At 43.4% G+C, this 22,656-nt stretch overlaps 1 protein-coding gene across 1 annotated transcript in view; it reads left to right on the top strand.

The window, feature by feature from the left end:
* The window catches only part of LOC146717541 (uncharacterized), a 131,830-nt gene that overhangs the window by 93,648 nt on the left and 15,526 nt on the right, over positions 1–22,656 (top strand). Inside the window, exons 3-10 of the mRNA XM_085477795.1 lie at positions 434–478; positions 2,595–2,602; positions 4,724–4,750; positions 13,656–13,682; positions 13,768–13,794; positions 18,001–18,027; positions 18,876–18,902; positions 22,437–22,496. Coding sequence (XP_085333921.1) covers positions 434–478; positions 2,595–2,602; positions 4,724–4,750; positions 13,656–13,682; positions 13,768–13,794; positions 18,001–18,027; positions 18,876–18,902; positions 22,437–22,496 — 248 coding nt within the window. The remainder of the gene's footprint in view (positions 1–433; positions 479–2,594; positions 2,603–4,723; positions 4,751–13,655; positions 13,683–13,767; positions 13,795–18,000; positions 18,028–18,875; positions 18,903–22,436; positions 22,497–22,656) is intronic.

Raw genomic sequence — 22,656 nt, 5'->3', positions numbered from 1 at the left:
AGCTTGGCAAGAATTCGCCAACAATGACAAAAAAGCTTTTTACTAGAAAGGTCACAGTGGAGGCTGCATCATAACAGGACCAGAGGAAAGTTGCTGCATGAAGGCCAGAGATGAATGTGATATTCGCTCAACATGAGGGGAAGAGTCTTGTACACACATGAAAGTCTTTGTCCAGCCAAACTGAAAGTCACAGAGTGCATTTAGCTCTAAAGAAATCTTTTTCTGTCATTTTATTTTTGTTTCTCGCATCTGAAACTGAAACTACATGTGCAATTTGTGCGCTGACATTTTAGCGCTCTGCCAGCTCGTACGCATTTGATGCCAAACAGCGCTCGAGCAGCAGAAGCGAAACGGCGAGTGAGGTTGAGTCATTTTCTACTCATCCCTGCGGTGCTGATTTTGGCAATTCATCGCTCTTTCTGTGTTTCCACAGGGCCTCCAGGAAAACGTGGAAGGATGGGAAGAAGAGGGGAACCTGGTAAGTAATGCCCATCAAATCATTTAACGGTTTATTTTTCCTTTTAACCTCTTTTCCTGGAAAACACACACTTTTTTTCTTCATCACACTCACATACCATCCCTCTTTTTCCTGTGTGACTGGGTAAGTTCGAGGCGAGGGCCCAGCAAAGGCAGTGATCCATGAGTCAGGCCACTGGTTGATGGGCTTCAGTTGGCCCTTCTCCCTGTCCCTTTCCATTTGCGCCGACATAGTGCTAACTCTGGCCATGTGGTTCCACTAACTTTGCCCAGATGTCAGTCGTTCTTGCTGAGCGGTAGCAGCTGCTGTAGTACGAGCCTAATGAGTCTGCCTCGCCAACATCGCTACCCACCATTATGGTGCTGCTTTTTCAATCGATCCAAACCACAAAAACACTCCACGAGGAACCAAAACAGAGCAAGGACATAAGTCTTGTTTCACAAATGTCATCGTGAAAGATGGAGCGGATGTTGTACAAGTCTCACTCATCCCAATTTTTAAATGTTTCTTATTAAAAGTGGGCTCCACGACAGTATTAGGCAATTTTATCAAAACCTGCAGGATATGTGTCACTGTCGTAAAATTTCCATTGTGGTTGTGAATCACTGAGGTGGATGTTTACAGATGGGATCTGTTTTTGTGAACACGGTGACTAAGTGAAAGATCATCAGTGATCCCTTTCTGCTTGTCTGCTTACTTTATTTTATCTGATCAAACGTCCATCTTTTAGGTGACGGGTTGAGCAAAACGTCCCATAAATCTCGACTCGGAATTGCATGTTTTTTTTTCTGTTCTAGAGGGCGGCCAAACAGTATATTTCTGTTTTCTAGAAATCGCAGCAGAAGGTGAACACCATCAATGTGTTAGTCTCTTGCCGGCATGAACGGCCTTGTGTGTGGTTTGCGCAATTTGGTTTTCTTTGGAGATGCAAATCTTAAATCTTAATCTTACCGTTTACAGAGTTTCACTCATTTTCTGAAACTACTAAAAAAAAACAAGAAGTGAAATTAGATTTGTTAGGGTCAATTTGCTGTGGCAGATTTGGTGGACTAGTAAGTGTTCACGGCAGCGTTACGGTCTCAGCGGGACTGACCCAGTTTACCATTATGCCTTACTCATGTTTTTAATGGATTTTGGAGAGCAGTAGTGACCGGTCTCAAATCTCGATAATCAGTTTACTGTCTAACTAAATTTATATTAGCATAAAATGTGGAAATCCCTTTGGGTGTCCTCCAGGTCCGTTTAATGGAAACCTCATCATTACGAGCAGGAGTGGGGAATTAATTTAAGAAACTGGGACTGTTGTGGAGGCCCACACCCCTGGGAAAATTAATTACCCACCCCTGATTTGGAGGATGTGTGCTGCTAAGGTTTCAGCCGAGAGTGGATGCCTATTTGAGGCAGATGGTCCGTGTCTGAAGGGCCGTCGTGGTTCTGTTTAGGCTATCGCTTGTATTTTTTAGTCTCTCATCCTCACATTGCATCCTGGCTCAGAGCGAGTACGTATATTAAATGGAGAGGCTGTTTCGCCATCCTGATGCTGATGACTCCAGGACAACACTTTAAAAGGCCAGAAGAGGTTTTCCTCCATTCTCTCAGGGAAAAAAAAACAAATGAGAGTGGAGAAGGGAGCGCACAAACACAAATAACAGGAAAGAGGGCAGACAGAGTAGTTAAGCATCTTAAAATCAGCCCTCGCTGTCATCTTCTCTCTGACATGCCTCGTTTTTTTTTTTCTTTAAATTGTTTCCTTTTCTCTTATGTTTGCTCCTGCGTCTCTTTCTTTCTCAGTAGTCTACAAGCACATATACACACCTGTCCCAAGTTCAGTAGTTAAAGCTTGTCTTTCTGTGTGGCTTTCCAAGCTAGTGTGTTTGTTTGCCTAACCGTCTGGCCCGGGAGGTCCCCGTCGAAGCATCCAGACACAGATAAACTTTCATCCCTCATGAACCTAAACGCCTCCCTCCTCTTCTTCTTGACACATGCTCGCCCCTAAAACATGCATTTTCATCTCTCTCTACGTATGCAAAGCTCCTGCTGAATCAAAGAGCCCACTTCAAGGCCACAATAGAATCTGTTCATGTTAACAAGGATTTTTTTTTGTGTGTGTTTTAAGGAGAGCCTGTTTTCAGTCTTGCTGACTTTATGTTGGTGTTTGATGTCGTACTCATGCTGATGAGGTATGCTGTACTGAAGCCGCAAAGGTGGCAGAGCCCCAAGTGACATCATACACTATAAGCTGCATTAATCAGCATCATTATCGGTTTTATCGGATAGCATATTAAGGAATAGCTAATAAAAATTCTGCTAATGATGCGTTCACTTTGTAGGGATTTAAGTGATTTAATAGTGCTCCTGGTCTTAGCCTCGGACTTTAAGGAGATTATTAAAAAAAAAAAAAGGCCACTAACAACAAAAGGAGTTCTTTGATCATTACTTTTGTTTTCTGTTAGGCAAAGAATGAAAAGCTGAATGTAGTTTTGCTGCTGAGGCTCAACATCAGAGCATTTCAATCACGACAGAAACACTGCCCTGGAGAAATCTCAGAAGCATCTCATTCTTTTTCTCCCCCCACAACTTTAAAGGGACAGACAGTTTGCCAGCACGCCCCGACCTTTTTACTCGCTGTTTTTCCGCCATCCAATACGCCCTTATTTTCTTAAGAAACAAAGTCCTGACATGACTTCATTTCCTAATGTAAAACATGACCCATTATCCAGCAGTCTGTTTATCATAACGGGTTCACCACAAACTGCGCTGGCGGCAGCTCTAATATGTTTGTTCTGTACTGTATTTAGGTGGTTAATTGCAGCCATCATCTAACGAACCACATTGCATGTGCAGGTTTTTTGTTGTTTTGTTTTTTTTGTTGCAGACCACTGTTCAGAGGAATTGATTGGTATATAAACCAAAGCCTGCTGCAGTTCTCGCATGTTGTGCTTCATGTGTCTGTAGAGACTTGTAGCATTTACTTTCTAACGCTTGGTTTCTCTTTTGTGTTGCAGGGCTTCCTGTAAGTACCATTCCACCTCATCCAGGTAGTATGGAAACAAACTAAAGAGAGGTTTCAACATCAGTCACGCATGCACACACATCCACCTTGTATCATCCCTCGCTGTGAGTCCTGCACGGCCCGGCAAACTGCGGGAGTTGCCAGGAATCCTTTCACTCACAGACATACAGACTGTCACAGACTCACTCGCACATGCATCCACAGAGAACGCCAATAAATGGACCACCTGTGCATGTGGGTGTCCATGACTGTGTGTTTGAGTCTTTCGTGGTGATGGTTAGGGAGGTGTGACTTATTTGCAGTGAGTTATTCTCCTCTGTGGGACTGTAACTCCTGCTGACACTCTGACACACTCGGGAGATAAAACACACCGTTACTCAAAGCCTTGTACAGAGTGGAAACTGATGCAGCTGCCTTCAGATTTGTTTTTTGTTTTGTTTTTTCCATCTGCATTTTAAATGTCCAATTTCAGTTTTTATTCCCTTCTTTTTCTTTCTTTTTTTTATTAAATTGTCCCATGTGGCACTGATCAGATATGCAGAATTGGACATGCTCTGAAACGTACCGTGACGAGCTTCCGGACACATCAGAACAAAAACAGCATGCCCGGCCAACCAGGATTTGTTCGATTGGTCTGCATCTGATCCACACTAGGCGTGCATGAAACAATGTCTTCTCTTAAAGACCCCCACAAAACTTACAGCCTAAATCTCATAAAGTTGATGGGAAGGTGTGGTAATCCAGTCACTCGCTACTCTGCAAAGTAGCAATGTGTCAGTGCCGTTTATCTAAGTAATGTGCAGTGGCTGGTACTGTAGACACAATGAAAACAACTGATCTGATTTTCTTTTTTAATTATTTTTTGTGTCCAAGTGGCTTTTAGTTTAAAACCGTGGCTCATGTTTGAGAGCAGATGAGAAAAGAGAAAAAAAAATCCCAGAACATGTGAGTCAAAAGCTGTGGTGTAAACATATGACTAAGTCCTCGCTAGTTCATTCGTTTCCAAATACAAATTTAGTCTCCATTTACAGTAAATTATTTCATTCAAGAATTCAATATTTTATATGAATAAATAAATAGTCAGCCACAATCCTTTAAATCATTAACCACTTGTCTCCTTTTATTATGTAGGATACCAGGCTACATGTTGGTCTTTGAGTTTGTTGTGTGCAGCTGTTAGTGTCTGTTCAGCCTTGATTAATGCTTCATGCTTCAATGTCTAACCTCACCAGGGCAAGGCTGGACGGGATGGATACCCGGTAAATTAGATTTTTATTTATCCTGTCACTCTATTCACTTCACCTACTTGTGTGTCTGGGCCTGGATCTGTTCTAACTTTTTCCCCACATTTATTCTGCCTTTTTCTATCCCATCATCTTCTCTGCTTTTTCTTTCTAAATTACTAAATTAATTCATTTACCCTTTCCATGACTTCCTCTTCATAACCAATAACCAACAGTGATGTATCCTGCCTCATAAATGAGAAGTAAGCTCACAGATATACAAAGTTCAGACTGGTTATATCACACGAAATATGACTAACCCAAGGCAGTTGGCAGGGGGAAACGCAGCACGTTTAGTTCTCATATGAGTAAACATAAAGAGCAGTAGACATAAATGCCCAATAATGTTAAGATATCATCAGTAAACACAAACCACAGGAGTGTAAACCATACCACAATGTGAAACAGTCATCCACAAGGCTCCAATCATGGCTTGCAGCTTCTAGTTGGGCTTTAATATGCTTGGTGTAATGCAACGATGTACATGCATAGCTACTGAATGGAAAGCAGGTTACCAATTTCCACAAAAACACAGAGCCATGCCTAATGTTATCCAGAGATACAGCGGCCTCTAGTGGACAGCTAGACCTTTTCTTTTCTTTTTTCTTTCTCCCACAATTTATGAGATGAAACGGTGATTTCTAGCTTATCATCCATTTATGAATACACCTACACAAAACAGTGTGACTTCTAGAAAAGTGTGCACAATGCTACAGTCCTCCCTGAGTGGACGTCTCGGCAATCCCCCCCAAGGTCAGACGATGCAGTGCTCAGAGAAATAGCAAAATCACAAAAGCATCTCAAACTCTACAGGCCTCAGTCAGCATGTTAAATGTTAAATTTTACGACTGTACAATTAGAAAAAGACTGGACAAGTATGGTTTGTTTGTTAGGGGTTGTGGGAGAAAGAAAAATATTGTAGCATGGTTTAAATTTGCGAAGTTGCTTCTGGAAAAATACAAAAAAAAACCCACCAAAAACCAAAGACTCTGGGAAAAATGTGCTTTTTGGACAGACAAGACCAAAGTGGATCTGTTTGGCCATAATGCACAGCCCCACATTTTGAGAACCACACACAATAAATCAACACAAACACCTCATATCAGCTGACAAGCAGGGTAGTGAAGGGAGGATTCGGAGCTACAGGATCTGAGCACCTTGTATTTTAGTCAGTCCTGAACTCCTCTGTATACCAAAGTACTCTAGAGTCAAATGAGAAGCAATCTGTCTGATAGCTAAAGCTTGGTCTAATTGCCATGCAACAGGACTCAATTTAAATCTAAACACAGCAGCTAATCTACAACAGAATGGCTTAAAAAGAATCAAAGTGTTGCAATGGCCCAAAGTCCAGACCTCAGCAGGACTGAATAGTCTGAGAGTGCTGTGCACAAAACAAAACGCTTAAAGAAGAGCGAGCCAAGAGGCCACAACCTTGTGAGACACTGATAAAGTCATACAGAAACATTTACTTCAGATAATTGATGCTAAAGGTGGTTCTACAAGCTCCTGAATCATGGGGTGCACTTAGTTTTTCACTCATTGACTAGTTCCATGGTGACCCAAAATAGTCACGTCATCTTAACTCCTACAACATCTTTGCCATGCTAGCTGTGTAGTTGTGGATGTTGGGAATGCGGGTATCTCGGGCTCTCGCTCAGGCATATTCCCATACAGTCTGCCTGGCACTGCACAGCCCTGCTGACGGGAAATGCCTGCTGCTAATTACACACAGGTGGACTCGGTGCACAGATAAGCCTGTGCACATTTGTGTTTTTTAGAGGATTTTGTTTGTTTGCTTGCTTGCTTGTTTGTTTTTGCCTGTGACCGTTCATCTCCATTGCCGTCTCCATTTGAAACCCCAGAGTTATTGCACATTTTATTGTCTTGTTTTCATTTAACATTGTCCTGGGATGCCATTATTTGTGCATTGCTTAAACACTGCACAATCTGGTTAATTCTTCCCAGTCTAGTTAGTATAATGAAATCAATCTGTATAGTGCTAAGATTACATAGATGAAACAGTGTAACGACTGGAGGAGCTCAGTCTGCTGTTGCAAGAGGCAGCTTCCTGGTCTGTGTGTGTGTGATTATAAAGACTGAGGATGCTGCGTGCTTGAGGTCACAGTGAAACAACAGCAGATTAATCACGCTGACAATTATCATGGACAGTATATCATTACATTTAGCAGGAGCAGAGATGATAGAATTTCAAACATCTGACTTTAAAAAGGGCCGTTCTTCCTGTTGGGTATCAATGTTTGTGTGTCTGTGTGCATATGTGTGGAGGCTGTCCAAACCACCTATTGTTTATGTATGTCTCTGTAACAAAGCCCAGGACTGTGGAAGTGGTCAGAGGTATGTGTGTGTGTGGATGTGAGTGCTAGATGTGTTTTCACACCAGTATTTTCTCTCAGATGCTCATATATGAGGGCAATCAGCAGAAATGAGACAAGTGGGTTACCGGAGACCGCTGCGCTGCTAACTGCATTGTGCCAGAGATTTGTGCCAACAAGACTTTTTTTTTCTCTTTCTGTTTCCATTCCTTAAACAAACAGCTAGATTGCTTCCCAGTGTTTTTTCATGTCCTCTCTCACCCCTATTATGTCTCTCTGAATTACATACAATGCAGTTCAAGCTTTTAACCCTCCCGAGCCAAAAGTCTGTAAGTGTACAAGCTAGCAAACAGTTCAACAAGATGATAATAACAGCTGTGGAAGTCCAAAGTAACAAAGGGCATCTAATCAAGTTTTAATTAGAGGTACTTGTCCCTGATTTACTGGTAATACAATTTTCTGCTGCAATTTATTCTCCTGCACTGCAGTTTAGAGGCATTTTTTTAAATACACGTTTTTGTACCCTTTAATGGCCTTTGAATACTGTGTACTGCTACTTTTGATACTTAACCTTGGTTGGTTTGGAGTGTAACCAACTATTTTTTACATTTTGATATTGCAACTTTTCCATCAATCCGTTATCTTCAATTTGTCCTGAGTTGGGTTTCAGTTGAAGCCGACTAGGCAAACGTCCTTCTCACCAGCAACAGTTTCCAATTCATCCAAACTTGAGGAGAACCTGAGCTGTTCTCAAGCCAGATGAAATGTACACTGCTGAAAAGGACTGAAACATGACGTCCCAGAGGTGTTCGACTGGATTTAGGTCAGGCTACCACTGACTGGGGGCCCAGTCAGTGGTATCAATTCCTTCATCCTCCAGGAACTATCTGCATATGACGGCTCATGAGTCCAGTTATTGTTGTCCACCAGGAGGAACCCAGGACCCGCAGCAGCAGTGTAGCATCTGACAGTGGGTCTAAAGCGGAGTCCAGCCATCCTACAGAGGAAACTCATGTATTTGCAGCTTGTATTTGCAGCCCTACTCTGTCAGTCATTTATGCCGTGACCATAGATGAGGGTCGGATCTTAGATGGATTGATGATTTGGAAAAGCCTCGACTTTCGGTTCAGTTCTCTCTTTACCACAACAGTCAATGTAACACTCCACGTTCCGTTACTCATGATTAAGATTTCAAGATGCTTGAATTCCATCGCTTGGTCCATCCTCTTTCATATCCTACCCATACATGAAGCCAACAGAACCACATCATCTACATGAGGAAGGTTGCAGGTTCCCAAAGTACATGCCCTCCTAAGCCTTGCTACGCCTTGAGATCCTGTCCATGAATATCTCAAACAGGACTAAAGACAAGAGAGAATCCTAGCAGAGTTAAACTCCAGTGAAAACAGGCCCAACTTTGCAGAGAGTAAGTGGATACACTTGGTTTTACGAGGACATGATGGCCCATGACAACTGACTTGCAACCACGTATTCCTGCAGTTCCCCCAACAGGTGCTCATAACCATTCTCCAAGCCACCAAAACACACCTAGCTTCAATGTTCAAACCTCTGTGAATTATCCAGAAGTTTGCAAGGGTGAAGATCAAGTCCTCTGTTCCACAGATGGGAATTGATCCTGAATCCAAGTTGTAATTGCAATTTTAAAATATTGGAATTAAAAAAATATATACTGGTAGAAAAAACATTGGATCCCTTCATCCACCACTGCTGACCTGTTAAAGAAACTGCATGCATGTGTGCAGTGTGAGTGCACATGAGCTGCACTTCATTTAGGTGGCATACACATGTTGAATTCATCAGACTGCAGCAGCCCACTTCCAGAGAATCATCAGTTGTATGATAAACAGTGTTAATGAAATGCGGTTTGCGTGTCTCTCAAGCATAACACTACGACGTGCGTGCTCATGTATGTTTTCTCCCCTCATGTAACCCTTGCCACTTCTTCCTCTCATAAATCACAGCCAAGGCGAGATTCAGAAAAGAGTCTTCCCCCTGTCAAATAATCACAGTCAGGCAGGCTGACAGCAGGGCAGAGGGGTAAACACACACCCACACACACCAACTGACTCCTTTTCACATGTGCAGCATGCCCAGCCACAAGTGTGTTTATTCGCGAGTGCAACACTGAGACAGACAGCGGACCTCAATCAGCGAGAAGGGCCCAGGCTCGCCATTGTTCAGCCTTCAAGGCTGCAGGGCGCAGATCAAAGCCTGACGGGCACCCGGCAACATGTTGGCAATTTTCTGTCCCAAACAAACAGCACTCTGCTATGCTTTATTGTGCGCTTTGGTTCTGCTTGTAGCCACTGACTATTTCTAAGAGCCGTGTATCACAAATTGCGCACACGTAGAGCTAACACCGATTTCTGTCCCTGTGGTGACATCAAACAAAGGTTTTCATGGGCAGCCTCAAGAGGAAAAAATTAATCATATCCCAGGAAGAGAAAGAGGAAAGCGCTCTCTCACTATCTCACCTTCACCTTAATGCCATAAAAGTTTGTTGAGCCTGCAGTTTGCAGCATAAGCAGCGTGCGATTCTCGCTGAGACGCCGGCTGTGATGTGCAGACACCAGCTTTTCATGCTGCATCCTCGACAATCACACCCTCGTGGATAATTAGCAGTCTGCGCCATAGGGAGTACAGTAAAGGCAGCTAAAACAGCCTGCGGCTTCTTTCACCGGGATTAAGAGACGAGCGCATGCAAACAGACACACGCCTGAATCAACGCGCGCATTCACACATAAGCAAACACAGACATGTGCCCTCCTACAGGCCATGTTATTTCCCAGAGATCTGTTTAACAGCCTTCTAATTGATGGGAATGTGAGTCAAAGCTGTTTTTTTGTTGTTTTACCTGCTGAGGGATGCTGCAGGATAATGTGGCGCTGCAGACTAGAAATACAAGTTCTTTTTATGCGAGTGTGGTTCTTTATTTTGTTTTCTCCCACATTTACTTGAGGTTTTGGCGGTAATCTCCAGCTCTTTTTCCCACTTTTTCTAAACATTAATCTCCTATTTTTTATTTTTTTTTGCCTTTTGTGTTCTTTTACCCTCCATCCTTCCCTCCCTTTCTTCTCCAGCCTGATCCGTTTGTGGTTTGAGATGCAGAAATTTAGCAGCAGCCCCTCACCCCAACACTCTGAAACCCACCACATCGCTCATGTTTTTTTAGTTCAGCCTAGTTTTATTTGAATTCCAGCACACGTTTCATGCCTTGCAGAGTGTTTTAAAGTTAAGCTATTATATTTTTTTTTAAAAAGACAATAGATAAGGTACCTAACTCCCTTTGATTTTGTTTGTTTCATAGTTATTTAAACCCATTTTGTCATTGGTTTTCAGTGAACACCGGCTCTTATTTCTATTGCTGATTTAATGAAGCTTGTATATTTTAAAGTATTTTATTACCAGACATACCAGAGCTCTCTCCACTGCTCGTTGCATGAAATATTGCTTCAGGCAGCTCTAGCAATTCCTCAAGTTAGTAGAAATTCTATGCTACTACTTATTAATGCAAGCAGTCCGATGTCAGACATTAGCTGCAGGGTTTTATTACTGAAAATAAACCTTTCATACACATCTCGTCGCAAAGAAAAAGACCCAAGCAGCAGTTGTACCCACAATTCATAAGGCTCTTTGTCGCTTGTTAGCGGCCATAAATCAGTCCCTTTTAGATTGTGCAGCAGCCGCTGACCTCGCATTGTTCACCTCTCCTGCTCATCCTGACGAGTCTTGAAGGAGCCAGACCCCCATAAACGCTCCCAGATGCAGAGATGTCCCTGCATAGATGTATGTATACATGGTAGAGCTTAGTGTGCATGTAGGGATGTAGCCTCGGAAAACTCAGAGGGACATTTGAAATTCTCATGGGAAACTCAGGATGTTGTTTTTAATAGAGCGATGGACATCCAGCCTGTCCTGTGCTGTGAAATTATTGCCGTCCAATTGGTCCCAGTCATTTGTTCCACCCTGGTCTCGGCTACCTACTGCTGACTTCACAAGGGTTCCTTAATCAAAAAGACATTCTGTAAAGAAGCACTTTTTATGCTTTTTTATAAATCTCTTTTACAGGCTGCTTTCAAGTTTGACAGCAGTCTGTAGCCACGCTGACAAATTATGAGGCAAAAGCAAAGCAGTAAATGATCAGATGAGCGGGTAACGAGAGCAGCTTCACGTATCGCTCCCTCTCTGTACCTACTGCCCATCCAGCAAAGCAGGCCAAGATGAGACTGTGGTAGGGTTGCATCCGTGGGGCTGGTAAATCAGGAGATCATGAAAAAAGCCAAGACTTGTGTGCGCCATCCAAGGCCAGAAGTGATTATTGTTAATGATGGTTTCCACCCTGGAAAGCCACCAGGACTGTGAACAGCAAGCCAGTACTTAAGGGACCCTGTAAAAACAGTTAGCTTAACATAGAGTAGGGTTGTTAAGAAGGAAGGCGGCAGGAAGTCAACGTTAGCCCTTACCACATACATCACATATAAGTGTTTGTCCGGAAAGTTTGATCCAAGAGCCGGCTCTTCCTTCATGTTTAAGTAATCCAAAGATTTGAGCGCCTTTGAACTGAGCATAGAGGAAGTTCAGTGACTGCTTGTTAGTTGTTTTTATCGAGGTAAACAAAGTGGACATCTCCAACTGCTGCTTCAGTGCTGGAGAGTGGATGAATAGACTTTCTTAACTGCCTGTTGTATAATCTAAGCACCACAAAGAGACACACACACAGGAGATGTGGGGGTGTGTGTCAAATTGATGCAACTGGAACAAGTCCACTCAAGTAATATAATTATACAGCACATAGCCTGGGAGCCTTTATCTGAATGTTACTTGTTACACACACACACACACACACACACACACACACACACACACACACACACACACACACACACACACACACACACACACACACTGGGCAGGATATACATAGACCTACACATTTACTTAAATACAATAATGAAAAACCTTCTTTTTCCTACTTTTTCACTCTGAAGTTTCGGTTATTTTTGCTGTCCTCTCTTGAAATGTTTGCCTCTACAAATCCACTTAATTGCTTTTTCCAACACTAACACAATTTACATTTTTTCATAAGCGATATGGAGACAAGACTAAAACATTCTGAAATACTAATAAGTAACAGCTGGTGTAGGGTATCTTGCCGAGGAAAGGTTGTCTTGTCCGTGGACTGAAAACAAATAGTGACTTCAGTGTTTTGAAGCAATGCTTTATTCACAGCAGACTCGGTCGGGTGACCTGCAAGTATAATTATTGGCTCATTATGCCTTATTAAACCAGTAATTAAAGGAGCACTTTTTTCTTCTTCTTCTTTTTTTTAAATAAGCCTATTTTCTTTCTTGTTGAGAGTCTAATGAAAAGATTGATACCATTCTCATGTCTGCAGGTTAAACATAAGCTCCAGACAAAAGTGCCTGGCTTAGTTTAATTAGCATAAACACTGCAAACAAGGGGAAATTGCTGGAATTGCTCTGAGGGAAGGTGAAATCTCTAGAGCCTACTAATCACAACTTTATCGGCACAAAAACGACACTTAAAAACGACAGTGTGAGCTTACCTTCTTCTGGCTTCAATTCTTTACCGAGAGAGGTGCCTTTGCTTTAATGTGACTCTCAACAAGCAGTGGGCCAGTGTGTATTCATATAATGTTCCCAACACAAGATAAGCTGTCATGTCGCTACTACTTGGGCTTCATTTATAAAAAAGTTCTCATACTTTCTACATGATTTTATATTTTATAACATCTTTCCCTCATTGTTAAAAGATACCTATATAATGCCTGCACAAAGGAGGCTTTAGCAGAGAGATATATATAGATAGATATTTTCTGTGTAATTTTGTTGTGCAACTATAATGTCAAACTTTCACAATTTAATGAATTCTAGAAAAATGACTTTTTATTGATTGGCTGATACCAAAATTATTTTCCATAATGATTCATTATTTAAATAAATAAACTTTTGATTTTATATATTTCAGTTTACTCCAAATTATAGCCTCGTATTAAAGACAGCAAAGAATTTTTTTTTTTTTTTTTTTTTTTTTGAGTGCATGTACCGAAAAAGAAAAGCAAACTCCTTCTGAAATGAGATCATTGTGCACCAAAAAATTTCATCCTCCTAAAAGCGTGTTTGGCTTTTTTAAAAACGTCTCAACACAAAAGCAGCCGTGGTTACGTGTCTCTAATTTGATATATGAATTACAGAACACTGCATCCTGCTTTTAATTCAAAACACCTTTGGTCCGGCAATTTATTGATAATTCCTATCATAAAGCATAAAGTTCACAGCAGGCGTGGAGGCATGTGTGTCCAAAATTGCAATAGCTCTTACATAACTGACAGAAAAATCACTAAAGTCTACACTACATTTCCCTGTCAGAGTAAGGTTTTTTTATAAACGACTGCTTATTCCTGTTTGAGTCATTTTTATAAATGAAGCCCCTAAAGTGGTTCAGTGGCGACAGGGCTCTCGGGACTTTGTGTTGGTCATAATTTCTCTTTGTTTCTTTCCCAACAGGGTCCACTTGGCTTAGATGGCAAACCAGTGAGTATTCTCAGCCACATTTGTCAAGTATGCCCAAAATGAAAGAAACAAGTTTGATTTTTAACTCTGTTTTCTTTCCTCTCAGGGTCCACCAGGTCTGAAGGGCAGCCAGGTACATCGTCACACGCCTCTTATTCTTACTTTCTTATTTTATTTAATTTATTCAGTTCCTATTTAAAGATTTTTCCTATTATAAATCCAGCTGGACTCTGCATTTGTCCTGTAAGACTGGTGAGAGTTTGTTATACCTCATCAATCATTTTTACTCGCCCTGAGGAGTCACTGCAAGTGCGTGAAAAACCCGGTAGCCATCTTACTTCCTGTTCCACCTCTTAAGTCATCCCAATGGCTCACAGCCACGGGGGTAGTCTGGGCTCAGCTGAGCTGAGTGTTGAAATCCCCTTTGCACTCCCATCCATCAACTCGCGCCTGAAATGCTGGTGCACTCAGAGGCACGCCCAGGTGCAGCATGGAAACAGGTGAAGCAGAGCGAATGGGTTACACACCATTTGGGAAAGTAAGAAAGAGATTAGTTTATAACCTTCAGACGGAGACTCTTTAAAAAGTCATTATTGTGCCCCCTCCGCCCCTCCTTCAGCACATCGCAGCGCTCACCCACAAGAGGCATAAGTCATCAGCTGAAATGTAAACCCCCTCGCAGCATAATGAGAGCTGTTGCTCTCCAAACACCATTAAGCTGTTCCTGTTCCTGTGAAAGGAGTCCTGAGGCTGGGTGTATCCTTTAATAGGTTTCTCCCCATCAACAAGGGTCTGGCATAAAACCCTCAGAAGGCGTGACTCATGACCAGAGTTGCATGCAAACCCAAAGGGTGGGGGGCATGAAAACAACATAATAAAGGGGGGAAACATGTAGCACATTTTTTATCTTTGAGGGACTTCTGTTTCCAAAATTAATAATGAGGTTTTTATGAGCTGGCATTTGGGGTTTTTTTTCTTTTTGAATCAATTGGAAAACTAAAGATTTTTTTTTTATCATTTCCCCTTTTAAAATGCCATTCCTGCACATAAAATACACAATAAATGAAATTAAACCAGATGGGAAATCAGTTTATTGAAATTCAACATATTTTTTTGTTGTGTTTTAGATCATTTTGAATGAAGAAGTTGACTGTAAAGTTAGTCTTGTTTGAACAATTTGCGGCTTGACTCTGAGTTAAAGGCTTTCTACCGCTCGGAAGAGCGAGCAGCACGGGAGATAAGCTCTGTCTGTCATCGCGTAGATAGTCACATTGACACACTGCTTGTCGTCTTCGCTGTTGTACTCTTGAACGCGTTTATAGCTCTAAGATAAAACTGTCGCCAGACACAAGAAGTTATGGAAGAAGGTACAAAATAGAACGAAAGCCTTCAAAAGGTTCAAGGCAGATTTGGAACCAGGGGACTGAGAAACGCAGACAGAGGGGACAAGTTGAGTGCGAAGGGTCTAACCTAAGTGGTGACTTGGCTTTAAGAGGTATGATCTGTCCATTGTTGTCACAGATGGACAGTGGATGCTTTCCACCTCTTATTCTTTTTTTTTTTTTTTCTTTTTTTTTTTTTAAATGACATCAGAAACAGCAGTATGCGACATTACGTGATGGCAGAGCTTCAGTTCATCCTTTGTCATTTTTTTTTTTTTTTTTTTTTTTTAATAAATAGGACAGGGGGAATGAATGAGAGAAAGAGGGGGAGAGAAAGAAAGAAAACCAAAGGGGAGAAGAGACGGTGAGAAGGGGGGGGGGAAGAGAGAGAAAAAAAAAAAGAACTCCTGGGTCACCTGTATGGAGAAAAAAAAAAACAAACAAAAAAAACAAACAGAGGAGACAGCAAACAACAAAGAGCAACATAATAATAGAGAAAACAAAGCACCATCACAATAAACTAGCTAGTCATAGATATCAATATTTACTAAGTAATAAACGATATTGTGCAGCACGCAAGATAGACAGCGCACAGTGTGCTTTGAGGCAGCAGCCAAGAAAGCTTTAGTCCGCGTCTGTGAATACCCATGTGTGCATACCTGTGTGGATCAGCATGCTTGCATTCCAAAGGTTTCTCCATGTAATGATCTGCTAGGGAGTGTGGGGGGGCCACAGCCCCGTCCTCCAGGGTGTGAAGCGGGTATGGAGGAGATCAAAACTCCAGACATCCAGAGGCCCCCAGAACACAAGAGACCATGGAAGACCAACAGAGGGGCAGCCGCGCCACTGTCCCAGTAAGAGCTGAGGAGAGTCCCAGATGAGGGCTCGCCCAGCAGCCGTGGAGCAGAAGTCAGGGGGAGTTGCAGTGACGCGCCCGTGAGCTCCGCCGGCCCCCAGCTGTGCCTGAGTGACCGAGCCCCAGGCCGAGAGGCCGGGGGCACCCCACCTCCAAAGGGGCCCGAGCGAGCCCCAGGCCCCAGGCCCCGACAAGCGGCCGCCAAGGAGTGAGCCGGTGTGCACCCGGACGCCCACCCCCAGACACAAAGAACCACCAACGCACCGACACCTGAGGGAGTCCGCCACCGGCAGGGGAAGTGGTGGTGGGTGGAGATAGGCCTCCAAACCTTGGAGGGCCTGAGGTGTCCCCAGAGAGGTGGCGTCTGATACCCAACCTGACATATAGACACAGACATACAGGCACACACAGACACAAACATCCATTCCCACCCTCATGCTCTCATATGCACTCACTCCACACTCAACCAACGTGGAGACAGACATAAAGAGACGCTGTACACACAATCACACTCCCCAAGCGTACTCTACAAACCGGGTCTAGGTACCCTTGCCCCTGGAGGGGGGAATTGCACCCAGACCCAGGTGGTGTTACCCTTTTCCCTGCGGTGGGGAGAGGCAGACCACCCCGACTCCGCAGCAGCAGGGAGGCCCCACACCCCAGACCGCAGTCGGACGGCCAACTCCTCCTACTAGCCCTCCCGCTCCAGCAGGCCGCAGAGAATGGGGGTGGGAGAAGACTCCAAACCTCCCCCCACCCGCTCATTGTAGTGTTGATGCATATGTGTTCTAAGGTGCAATTAAAACCCAGGAGGGCATGGAGCTACCTGCCAAGGAGCAGCAGGTAAGCGCATAGTCCCTCCTGCTAGCCCTCAATGACTAAGTGTATTTAAAATTGAGAGGTGGGCAATGACGTCAGGGGTGAGGTATACACTCTGATGGTAATTTGGACTCCGTGATTGTGCCCACCCCCAAGATCCTATATGTATGTGTAATGAGAGTGTGAATAATGTGAATGTCTAAGTTGTGGGATAAAATTGAGGCAGAGGCAGCCAGAAGGGGACGGGGGGGTAGCCTCCTCTGCACCCTGGTGACATACCCCTACTCCAAGGCCCTGCATGTGTGGGTGGTTGTGGAGGAGCGGGAAGAGGGAGGCAGCTGGAGATGGGGAGGGAAGGAAGGGAGGGGCAGGTAACCCCTCCCTGGGGCCAGCTCCCCCGCTGACCCCAGTAGGCACTCCCACCCTCCGCGACCCGCCAGGGAAGGGGGGCCCAGGCCCATCAGACCGGGGCCCAGTGCAGTAGCGCCCCCCGGCTCCACAGAGCCCTGGACAGTCCACCCAACCCCACCACAGAGAAAACTGCACACACACCCCCATCCACACATCTTCCAGACTACATAAGACGGTAAACGCCCAGGCTGAGATCTTCCTCCACCTCTCCTGTATCTCCCCCTCCTGCAGAGAGTTCCTGAAGAGAAGAAAGCTCCTGCACCTCTTATTCTTCTGCCTGTCACAGTCGCAGAGGGCCCGCAGTGAGTTTGCTGCTTGTGCTTTCACATTTGGCATCCTTATGCTCCTTACCACCACCAGCAGCAGCAGCAGCAGCATACTGAGACATGGCTCACCACAGAAATGGACAAAGGCCCTGCCTCATACATAGAGCTCATGAGGATTTGAAGCTGTCACAAAGTGGGGACCGTGCACCAGTGTAGGATCGCACAGGGATGTTTGATACCCCGTGTTTTTAGTTAGCATTTCAGCATTCCTCATCTAAAACATCTCAAGAGCTCCGAAGAGTCACTGATGGAGGAACAAAGGTTTTATCTCTGAGAAAACTTTTATCTCTCAAAGAGCACTCTTAAAAGGGATTCTTGGGACAAGCTTGAGTCATTTGGTATTCTTACTGTGAAATACACTCAGACAAAAGTGATGTTTGGATTGAGCGGTCTCAATGCCATGAATCCATTAAGCAGAATAACTGCCTTGTCTTACCGTTTGATTGAAAGCTCCCTTCTGAAGGGCTATTGAAGATGCGTGTGATGTGTGATAACTGATTTATCTTGACCAAGTGTCTCTGATTTTCTCCCCCCTCCTCCCACAGGGACCATCCGGACCCAAGGGAGAAAAGGTATGCTTCAATATGGATTTCAAAAGCCTTTCTAGACAAGTCAATGCACTGTACGAGTGTATTTCGAACATTTATTTATGGGCAGAAGGTGCTCGGACAACCAGTTTTCGCTGCGTGTCCATCAAAAGAGCCGTAGATTACATTTAGCTATGCGGGAGCTCATGTGTCTCTGCACATTCTCACGTCAAGGTACTAAGCAGGTTTACAGGCCTTCCGCAAAGCTCGATGATAGCCAGATGTTTTCCCGCTCTGTGAACCTCTGCCCAGCCTAAGATCTTAGCAACCGTAAGAGCTGTAAGTGCTGGCAAGAGCAGCCTCGTCGTGTGGTCGTTTCTCTCCACGCTGCTGGTTGGTTGTGTGTATATGTTCGAGACTGCGTTTCAGCAGAATCAGGAGGGCAACGCGACTGCATTAAAGTGCATCTGTCAGAGCGGGAATCAGCCTGATTAATGAGGCGATTGCATCTGACAGATGAAGCTGAGGTTCGGAAAATTGGCTCACTTCATGTAATCATGCTAGTAGCCCTGTGATGAGAACATGAACTCCAAAAAGTTGATCAGAAATCAGCTGTGTTCAGCATGTGCACTCCGCATTTCGACTTCATTGATACTGTGCTGTCAGATGATTTATGGCCTACCAAATGATTTATACAATAAATGTCAAAACGCTGAGCTGTTTAGGAGACAGATGACCTTTGAACCACTTCCTTCCCAAAACCAAATCTTCCATTTTAAGCCTGTCTGTCATCGCTGCTCCACAGTAGCTGAGCTCTTTTGGATAACTGGTCTGCTGCACATATACAGGGCTAATAACTGCTGACAATTGTTATTTTCCTGTTTTTCCTCCAGGGTGACCAAGGAGACATTGGGCCAAGGGTAAGTCTGTGTTTTCTGTATTCATCAGAGAAGGTTAAATATGTTGTTTTTGGCTGTTATATGCACATTTTGGAAATTATGTCCTCACTGCAGCTGACTCTGGAGAAAAGATGCTGTCCTTTATATGTTTTTTTTCTCTGTGTAATTTAAAAATGACCTTCCATTTAAACCTTACTTCCAGTTTTTGTTCTCCTTTTATTTTGAATTTTTGTCTGTTAGTGTTCTTCTTAAACATTCACCCTTTTTAAAGGTCATAAGCCGCACTTTCCTTTCAACTGAAACAAAGGACATACAGTACTGTGCAAAAGTCCGGAGCCAACCCTCATTTTTATCATATTTCGCTTCCAAGGAGCCAGACTGTCTTCTCATTGTTAAAGTGGTCTTGAGCAATAGCTCTCAAGGCTTTATAAAGATCTTTCAAAGTTTTTGTTTGGACATTGGCTGCCTTTTCACTCATTTTTCAGTCCAGATGTTGTTTGTTTGTCAAGCCACTTAACACTGGACCGAGAACCAGTTTTAGATTGTGTCCTTAGGCAATTTGTTATTAGCCGCCTGTCGCAAAACACATCATTTGTTCACATTTCTTTAGTTGAATCGATGAAAACTGCCAAAGGTAACACAGTTTGACAGACATAAAATATCATTTTTGCCACAATGAGGTGATTCCTACAGAAATGACGGGTAACTTGAGGCTTTTACACAGTCCTATTGAAGTTAAAGAGAAAAACAGACGCTTGACATTTTAGAAATTTGGCTATTGCATGTGAAGCAACGCTTTAATGTGTTAAGTCAGTAAATAGAAATTCTGTTAAGTAGAGCCAGAGTTACAGTTTTCCCAATGCAGAGCTGTCTGTATGCTAATTGGCTGCTGTCTGAGATGAGTGGTAACACTCCTTTTATATGATTTTTGTGAGACAGAACCACCAGTTTTAAAAGCTATGCTTGAAATTAGCTTAATGTATTTTAGCTTCATTATAACTGTAGAGCTTCCTCAGCTGGTTTCTAGTCTGCTATCACAAACTGAAAATCAAATGTCAGGGAGACTGAAGTGTTTATGTCATCTGAAAACCACTAAATGGTTTATTTGTTATCACAATGCGGGAAAAATCTGGATAAATAAGGATAAAAGTCTCGGTCTGTCTATAAAACGCATACACAAATCCAAAAGCAAACGTGTGTTTACCCAGTGTGGCTTCCCCACACACAACTGCACTGACAGCACACGAGGTTGGAGTCGCCCATCTCCAAAGCCAAAGCCAGACATGAGAAATGACGTTATTAGCAAACATTAAACCTGCCAGAGCTCCCGTCTCTTACCCAAGCTAAGCTACTTTTTTTTAACATTACAGAGAAACCTCACCCTGCATCTGGTCTATGTTGTCAGTGCTGCCTTTTCATCTGATATCATTCCTCCCTCCATGAGAGCTCCCATTTCATTTAGTGTGGTTTGAAAATAAAACCTCTGTTCTTTACATGGTAAACAGTTTCAAATCTTTAAAGAGGTCACATACCCATGAATGTTTTTTTTTAGAGCGCTTAGATCAGAATGCCACATAAAGCCGCTTCTTCACATGAATTTTAAAGTGGGGATGAACATGAAAATGTGTTACAAGCATGTTTCTAATGGCTCTAAAATCTTCTCATAGCCATTCGTTTCTTGTGTTTATTACCACCAATATCCTTCGATCTGTCCATCCATCCATTTTCAACTGCTTATCCTAGGTCTGGTAGTGCATGGATTGTAGATTAGAAATGTGGAAGTACATCTCCTATGACTTGAACCCCAGTAATGGAATCACAGAAGAGTCTACGATTATTGGAGTTAAACTGGCTACTGTTTTATACCAAAAGCTAAATGGAGAGTAAATATGATGTGGCTACTCAACGGAACAGTATTTATGATGCGGTTCAAAAAATTACAGAAATTCCTGATTTCTATCAAGGCGTAAGCCATTTGATTTCCCCACCTATCCTTTCAGATAGTTTGTGCAAGAATTAAATCTCCTTTGGCATTTCGCATTACATAGTTATTCCAAATGATAAATATTGCACTTGGCCCAGGCCTCTGCAGCTTTGATGTCCCTGGATAAATCTGCAGCCCCAAAAACCTCAAGCTTGGTTCAAATCAAACCCAACAGCTCCTAAAGCTACTGTAGATGTGGATGAGGTTTGGCTCCCTCATATAGGTTGTCACAGATACGGCTGTAGATGGGTTAGAAAACAAAAATCTCTTGCTTGCTCAGTACTATTTTTAACAGTCGGATTGTCTTCAGGTCATTAAATATGCTCATTTATCACCTTACTGGGATTTCAAAACTGTATTCAAAGGTTCAGCTTTGACCTTTACGGGCAGATAAGCGTATGTGTGAAAACAGAAAGCAACCGCAAATCTCCGTCAATGTGCCGCTTCCTGTCAGTCCATCACTTTTAGTGCCTCTTCCAGGCTGATTCTGGTCTTAGACCAGGGTACCAAAACAGGATAACAGGGTTATTAAAACAAAATGTTAAAGAACCACCAAAATGATGTGAGAAAAAGGTCATGTATAGTGTTGCGTCTTTCTCCAAAGCAACTTTTTGTTGAGTGGAGTAAAGCTGGTAGCTATTTTTCCCAAGCCTCCATACAGTCAAATCCATACAGAGGACATTGTCACTGCATGTTTAGGTTCATCTGGGGGCTGTATTGAAAGACAAGCTCTGATGAGAGTTTGATCCCCTGCCAAATCCTGAGTTTGCCTCCCTGAGAGCATCTGCAAACAGGCCATAGTGAGACGGGCCTCCAGGGATGAATGGCCATTTGTCTTAGTATCAGCCTTAAGTCTGATGAGAACAATGTAAAGGGGAAACCCACCATGAAACAGTCTATTCTCTTATGCAGTGTTTAAGGAGCATATGCATAAGTGGTCTTCATGGTGGGAACGGTGTGAATAAGCAACTGTGACAGTGGGCAGAGAGGGGTGCACAGGCCCAGAGAGGAGGAGGTGGAGTCTGCGGTGGTGCAAAAACCTCAGCCATCCAGCCCTCACTAGAGCCTGTTAGCAGAACCTTCTCTAGCAGCTCTTCTTCTTCTGTCACTCCCCCCCCCCCTTAGATCTTCTCCCCATCCTTCCCTCCCTCCCTTGTGTTTTTGAGGGAGCTGAACCAAAGAAGCGACACAGTGCTCCAGGCTCTGCGGCAGCAGGAAAACTCTGCTCCTTTCAGCCTGACAGACAATCAACACATTTACTGTGTTGACTGGAAAGAGCCAAACCACCACTGTTTTGTTTGGTCACAGTGGGAATGATCGGAAGGCACTAAATGTTGTGCACGCACAGACACACACACACACACACTACTCCAAAATGATTTTTCAAGGGTCAAAAGACAGCTATTGGGCCTTACTTGCAGATTTTACGGATGTCTGTCTCACGATTTGCCGATGATGCATTTTATTTGCACCTGATGGGTTTTTAACTGCATATATAATTCGATTTGAAACAGCTGCAAACATGACTGTAATGCTGCGCTATCTTGTTCACCTTTTCCTCTTCTCTTCAGGGTCCTCCTATGTACGGCACACATGCAAGCCTGCACAGTAATCAGATTCTCACTGTTAAGGTTTGTGCCTCTTAGAGAACTGCTGTCGGACTGCCGAGCTACCGCTATCCCTGCAGACAGAGGAGCAAAACACCTCTCTTGCAGTTTTTCCCTCCTTTCTTTGTGCTTAGAGCTTAAGAGGCTGTTGAACTCTTATCTGTTTTTCCTGCAGCATTTGTTT

The sequence above is a fragment of the Copadichromis virginalis genome, linkage group LG2 (assembly GCF_057382275.1).
Source record: "Copadichromis virginalis isolate Kocher_CV1m ecotype Utaka linkage group LG2, C_Virginalis_male_GT1.1, whole genome shotgun sequence".
Taxonomy (NCBI): Eukaryota; Metazoa; Chordata; class Actinopteri; order Cichliformes; family Cichlidae; genus Copadichromis; species Copadichromis virginalis.
Note: the sequence above shows the minus strand (reverse complement) of the source record. Positions and strands in the feature narration are given on the sequence as shown.